At 53.5% G+C, this 7,203-nt stretch overlaps 1 protein-coding gene across 1 annotated transcript; it reads left to right on the top strand.

Moving 5' to 3' along the window:
* Positions 1 to 6,965: 6,965 nt before the first annotated feature.
* On the top strand, positions 6,966 to 7,203 carry BZA05DRAFT_447876 (uncharacterized protein; the record flags this gene model as incomplete). The annotated part of the gene is made up of 2 exons (XM_051487200.1): positions 6,966 to 7,056; positions 7,115 to 7,203. 2 exons carry the CDS (start codon positions 6,966 to 6,968, stop codon positions 7,201 to 7,203), a joined length of 180 nt encoding a protein of 59 aa, XP_051336502.1.

Here is a 7,203-nt window from a genome sequence, read left to right as displayed (position 1 = left end):
GATTGACTATTTCTGCTTGTATCTTTTTGTATCCTTTTTTAAGCATAACTATCAATTCCATCCATGAAAAACACTGACGCCGCGGCATAGACGTGCCTTCGTACCGTGCTTGATATCACCAATAACCTCTAAGAAAGAGGTGTGTAGTCTACTCGGGGTCCATAGACAGGGATGGGAGCCAGCAGAAAAACTTACAGAGGTAGCCCGGAGTCCAGACATGTGCAGCATTTGTCTTGCCCGCCCGCCCGACCAACAACCTTTTGTAGTGGACTGTGGGACCCGATCGCGAACCACCTGGGGCATCTATTGGCGAGGGCTGGGCTGTTTGCGGAGGGCCCTAACGGGCGGGAAAGACTTTGGGTTTACCAACCGAGAGATATGGAGTATCAGATAGGTACTGGGGGGTACTGGTCGTGAGAGGTTTTTGGGTTTTTGGATGGAGTCCTAGTTCCAGTCCCAGGCCCAGTCCGACCAACATTGTAGCTTCGAGGTGTTCTCTTAGGCACTCCAACCATCCTCCCCAGTAACTATCCAGGGAGGAATCGCAGCTCGAGAATCGATCATCACTGCCGTCGAAACCGGGACCGTCTCTCTGTGAGTTTCCGGCCCGAGTCTCGCACGCCGTCTTGCTCGCCACTGCAGGCAGGGGAAGGTTGCCGTCGGCGATTTTTGCTGTGCTGTCCTGTAGACGATGGACCCTGGATAGTCAACCAGTGTCAGTGCTTGTAGTGTTGTAGTGGTTCATATAGACGAAGACAAAGGAGAAGAAACCTAAACTTGAGGTTAAAGCGGTGGACGCATGCGTGAACATACTCTCCGACCCTACTGGCCAATCAAGGGAGGAAGCTCGAGTCGAGTTGTGAGAACAATCCCATGTGGATGCAGCTAGGTTTTGACTTTTTTTCTTTCTGCGGTGGAGCTGCGGTCGAGGGCCGGGCCGGGCCCGTGCGGGCCCGTGCGGGGACGGAGGTTTCCACCGGTGACACCGGAAGCGATAACAGTGTTTACTTCAGTGCATCGTGCGTCAAAGGCTATTAGATATTCGGTCTTGTTTTTTTCTTTTTCTTCTTCTTTCGGTCGAAAACCTCCACAGAGCAGTCTCCAGAGTCCAAGGCCCAGAATCCCCATCCCCTTCAACACCGTTAAGCTTAGGCTCGGAGGAGTATCTCTTCGCTGCACATCGAGATGGGCATCGACGGCGTGTGTAATATATTAGCAAGGTATGCATAATTGGCCGCGAACAACAACATGCGAAGCGAGGGGTGGTGCAGCGAAAGCCGAAAGGGCCGCACGTAGTTACATTTGTACTGTGGAAGTGAAGTGGAAGTGGAAGTGGAAGTGCAGATTCTCCGCCGATGGATTTTTTTCTCTTCCCATAGCATGCCATGCCCCAGGATCAGGATCACGCTGCTTTTCTTTAGAATTCTGCATCCTCCTCGATTCTCCGGGACGGGCTGATTATTGCTCCATCACTCCCTCGCTCGCAGCCGAAGGAAGGAAAGAAACTCGCTCGCTCTTTGTCCGCTACATACACCAGTACACCAATACTATACACCAATACCGATCCCATCCGAACCAAACCATACGGCAGACTGATCGCAATAGTTAAGCTCATCACATCAACCTTCTCGAACAAACGGACGAACCAACGAACGAACGAGCGAACCAAGGAACGAACGAGCGAACCAAGGATTCAAAGTTTGTGCAAAGAATAGTCCTATCAAACAGACAGACGAACATACTTTCACGCTCGGTCGGTCGCGTCGATAGCAGCAAACTTCGTCCCAAACCCTGGTCCCTCTCTCCCGCTTCAACCAACTACAAATAACCACCCTCCCTCCCGCGGCGTTCGAGGCAGAGGCAGAGGCAGAGGCAGAGGCAGAGCGATTCACCCCCGGTCCGGTTCCTTCGATCCTCCTTCTCCATCTTTCCGCAGCATCCACCTCCTCGTCTTCCTCTACGATGCTCGCCGTCGCCACGCCCACAGTCGAGGTCGAGCCTAACCCGCCGGAATGCGTGCTCACGGTCCCGCCAAATTCCGGCGCCAGCACGCCCCACTCCCCCAGCGGGACGGACGGACTCGACGCTAAGGAGCTCGACCGTGCGCTGCGGAAGCTCAGCATTGTTATGCCGGAGGTGTGTGTGTTTGTTTACTCTATGGATGGCGGGGGAGTGTGGGGAGCTGGGGGCTGATCGGACTATCCATGTAGCTGCAAGTGTCGGCGACGACGACGACGACAACGACGGACGAGGAGACACGTGACGCCTGATCATCGCGACCGCGTTCGGTGGGGGCAATTAGGCGGAACTATCGGTGGTGCGATCGCGATCGAAATGGGGGGATAATGGTGGTGGTCGGTGGGAAGTCACGGGGGATTGATTGCTTATCAGTTTTTCTTTTGTTTTCCTTTTCCTTTTCCTTTTCCTTTTCCGTTTCTTTTTCCTTTTCCTTTTCCTTTTCCTTTTCTTTTTCCTTTTCTTTTCTTTTCATTTTCATTTTCTTCTGTGCCCCGCCGCATTTGTAAGTCCGGACTCCGGACATCCCAGGCGTGTTTTCATATGATGCTTACCTCATCCTTAGTTAAATAATGTTGACATTGTGAATTGGCTGACTGGCGGGCTCGCCGCACACGTCTATCTACTGAAGGATGAAGCAATGTCACGTACATCATACTTCAGGTATCGCCCCCACTGCGGAGGGAGGGAGGGAGGGAGGGAGGGAGGGAGCGGAAGAGCAACACCTGCGCGTCCAACGGTCTAACGGTCCAACGGTCCAAGGCTTTCAACGACACAAACCCCGCATCCTAGTGGTGTGATTTCATCCAGCCCACCCCTCCGCGCACAAGTTGTAGCCTACCTAGCACATTCTTGCACTTTCTTCGCCGTTGTAATGCGGCGCATGCTTTGCCTTGACTTGATTGCCCCCGTGAAATCATGCCCAGCAGCGGCAACCCCACGGGTAGAGTACACCACCGCCGCCGAGAGAATTAGAAGCCAACACTACACGTATACCCGTAGCATATACCGGTTGGTATGTGGTTGTCCCCTGAGTTACTCCTGGAGTCTTGAAGTCACGGTGCGTTCAGAGTTCAGAGCCCAAGCCTCGCCGCAGCCGGCGAAATGACAAATCCCGTCTCTGGCGGACCACAGACCACGGTCCATCGGACATCGCCGGGTGTTTCCGACGGGCTTAGTTAGTGGGGGAAGACTTCTTCTATGTAGAGCTGGCCAAAAGGGCAACTTCTATCGTATCTTTCTATTGTTAATTCGATTCATGTCAATTCCGACGATGACAGGCTACATACAGCTCGTATATCCACGCGGCTGACTACGCCCAATCAACCAAGCGGTTTCAATGGTTTCATCGACACGTTGCGTAACTTGCGTCGCTGGTGATGTACAATACATATCGGACATCCTCCCATGCCGCTATTTTTTCGCTTATGTAGACGTGATTTCCCTTCCCCACAGACCACTGAGACGAGAGACCCCGCAGGGTGGGGGTTGGGGTGGATTAGCCCTAGGGAGATCTATGTAGAGTACCACAGCCTACATGCTTAGATACCTTGTACATACATTGCTGCGTCCGTGATTGAATTGCGTAGAGCACAATACAATACATACACACGGATCTGCGGACGATTTCCTAGGCTAGGTACTTTGTACTATCTATATTGCCTGATATAGTTTGCATCCCGAAGGCAATCTTCATCGCTGCCGCTTAATAATAAGACCACGACGTAGCTTGTATTGTACATACCAGCCGTTGAAGAGCTCACTGTTTCCCCCGGTCGGCATTGGTACACTATTTAAGCGCCCGCCAGAGCCCGCCGCCCGCCAGCGGCCAGCCTGCTGAGAATTCCGATCCGTCGCAGGTGCAGAATGAAGAATGCCGGAGGCGGGTACCGTAAATTGCTCCGGGGATTCGAAGAATCGAGCAGCTACATCGTCCGCCCGGCGCCCGCCCGGAAGCTTATCGACCTTGGTTACTGTACTAGGTACATAGCCTAGACAGTGGAAAGCAGTGTACTTATAAAAAAAGTCTATTCGAGTGCGGGGCGATACTATACACTTTATATCTAGACTTTACATTGACTCTAGAGTATTGAGCAGTATTGTGGTGTCAATTACTCTAGTTGGTGCCAACTTAAATACGGTTGCCTCCGAACTTCAGAGCTCTTACAGGAAACGGTTGTAGCACAGCAGTGTTTCCCGCCAGACACTCCCACCAGTTTCATCACGGGTTGTATATCTACAATCCAGCCGGTATGGCTTTCTCTGTTGATGCTGCCACTGCATCGCCGGAACCTCTGCGCTGGAGTGCTGTGCAGGTAGCGATTCAAAAGTCGAGACTTCAAGTACGAGCCGGGCAATGTCCGGACCCAACCATATCCAGATAAACTCTGTACTCTACAATAGATATTATGGAGGAAGGAAGGAAGGAAGGAAGGGAAAATGCACTATCGAGATTGGAGCGAGCTGCGAGCGTGTTGTACTCCGCTGTGCTATACACTGGGTCCGGTGAGTGTAACTGTGCAAGTGCAGTTTTAGCCAATAGCCAAACTCACTCACGACATCCTGCGATTCGCAGCAGTATAGTGTAAGAGGTTCTCGATGGGATTCCACGGCGCCTTGTGCGCACAACCCTTGCCGCACAGGTGCATTCGGCTTCCATCCAATATCCTCTCAGCCAGCATCGCGACATTTTCCACGTGACTACGTTGCGGAGACTTCCGGTGGGGGTGAGGCGAGACAGCAGCTGTCGGTCCGGGGCGGCGAAACACAGTGGCTGGATCTTGCCATCTGTCGTATTTGGCGAGTCAGCGATAGGTCGTAACTTGGAGTCTTGGACTGCGCTGCGGGCTGTAGAGGATAGATTTCTGCAGGAATCGTTACATGCGCGGGATGCATCGGATATCACTCGGGTGAGTTCGTAAATCGAATCGATGATAGTAGCAATCTGGTGTGCCGCCGGCAGCAGCATAGCTAGATAACGGGACGGGTGCTTCTCCTGGACGAAGTCGACGTGCTTGACTCCATGGTCCCTGTGGATGGAGAATTCGCGACCAGGTCCCGCGATGAAGGACTGTAACACCCAGGACTACAACCTCCAGAACTTTCGGTGTTCATTCACGGATCTCGAACAGACTTCAAGGGGACTGGTTCTCCGTTTGGCGGAGCAATGGAGGAGCTGTCGGCGAGAGGAGGAAGTCAAGGAGGACTCCTGTTGGCGGGAGAAACCGAATGTGGTTAGTAGCGGTGGGCATCAACGTTGGTTGCCATGGCGGGATCTTCCTATTCTTCTTCTTCTTCCTTGATAATCATCTACAGAATAGACAATCAACCACCATCTCCTCTTTCTCCTTGTGTGTTCTCCTTCTCTCGACCCATCGCTTTCCGGCCCTGAAGAGGCATCGGCAAAAAGCCCTCGCAAAACCATCGTCTGGCGCCATGGTACCCAGTGGAAAGGCCATAAGGTACGCAGCCACCACACCCGCACTGAAAACGGCCGTCGACCCTTGACAGAGCCACCACCTGTACGGATGCACAAACGGCCGATATATCTGAAGGACGACCTACTACCTACCCACAACGCCCTGACTAAACGAACGCCATCCAGGCCAAGAAACAGATCGCCACCTTCCACACCCTGCCGGAGGGACCGACTGTGAGATCTACTGGTGCTCGGGTCAAAGACACCCATGGGAATGAAAAGGCTGACGAATGCGCCAAGCTGGCAACTGAAGGTACCGAACGGGCCTCTGCCATTGCCACCCCCTTCGCTCGACGCTCGCATGCCTGAAGGTTAAAGCGTGACATCACTGACGCCAAGTAGGAGCAAGGCTGAGGCCAAGGGCCAAGGCGTGGGCACTGGGCTGACGCGAGTTTCACTTACAAGAAGTTTCAACTTTCACGTACCGACTCAGTCGGAAACACTGTTGGAAAGCCGATCCGGATCCGGTTTTAGTATAGGCCGCTCGGCGCCTTGCCTCGAGGTTATGGCCATCACCCGTCCCGACGGCCGGTGCGGCGTTGCAGATGTCTGCAGGTGCGTTCTACACGGGTCTTCAGGGAACCGGGGAAGCCATGCATGTCGAGCTGGCCATAGGAAACGGAGTGGGTAAGGTATTGCCTCGATCTACACAAGTTGCAACTTGCAAGCAATCAACTGACCAAAAACCCCGCAGTACGAAGCTCCGAACGACGACGCATTCCGGAGATGATTCGCACGGGGCTCCTCATTCAGATCCCCCGTGGAGAACGAAGGAAGAGGAAGCCTCCCAGCTTCGACGTCCTATCGCGATGTTTTACGGTACCTACTCCACGCGGGGACCAATGGCCATTTTCACGACTCAATCCGCCAAAGGCGACGCACTACACCTGCAGCATCTAATCCTATAACTGCAAACGGGTCACATTGCGAACTTGCGATACGCCTCTGCATGCGCATGTGCAGCAGCAGCTGCATGCCATCGCAAATTTTGGCCGTTGACTGTTCTAACTTCTGCCTGCACCCCACCATGCGTATGGGGCTCCTGGAGTCTGGAGGATTGTTTTCTTGCTTTTTTGATTCGGAGAGTCCAGATCAAATCAGCACGCAGTTTTTTTTTTTTCCTGTCGGGGCTTTGCATACATACAGAGTGGGGCAGAATGAGGGCGCGGGGATCGGAGCTCGCGCTGTTTGCGCTGTGAGGACACGCAGCACATGCCGCCATGGGATGGATGGATCGCTGAAGGGTCTCACATTATATAAGAGGTCCGTTATTCCTCCTCCCTGCCTCGTACTATACACACCAGCACGACACAGCTCACAGCACCAACTCGTTCGAACAATACTCTCACTGGCACCGATACAAACGAATTCCCCGCAACCTCCGCAGCAAACAGGCAATAGGCAGATCGACTCCTCCCTCGTTGTCTCAACCACCATCTCTTCCACCATCATTTCCGCCACGACTCCCGCGATGTGGAAGTGTCCCAAATGCGAGGCCCTCATCGCCGACCACTACCGCTACTGCCACCAATGCGGCCGCCATCCCTTCGTCCGTCGGACTGGTAAGTCTTGTGCAGCCTTCCTGTTGCGCCCACGAGTGCTGATGGGGAATCCTAACAGAAACCACCGAAGCGCTCGACGAGCACGACGACGACGGCAGCTTCTTCGAAGGTCTTTTCACGCCGAGTTTCTGGTGGCGGAGGGTCTAG

The sequence above is a fragment of the Tricharina praecox genome (genome assembly GCF_024521635.1).
Source record: "Tricharina praecox strain CBS 144465 chromosome Unknown BZA05scaffold_26, whole genome shotgun sequence".
In the NCBI taxonomy this organism is placed as follows: Eukaryota; Fungi; Ascomycota; class Pezizomycetes; order Pezizales; family Pyronemataceae; genus Tricharina; species Tricharina praecox.
Note: the sequence above shows the minus strand (reverse complement) of the source record. Positions and strands in the feature narration are given on the sequence as shown.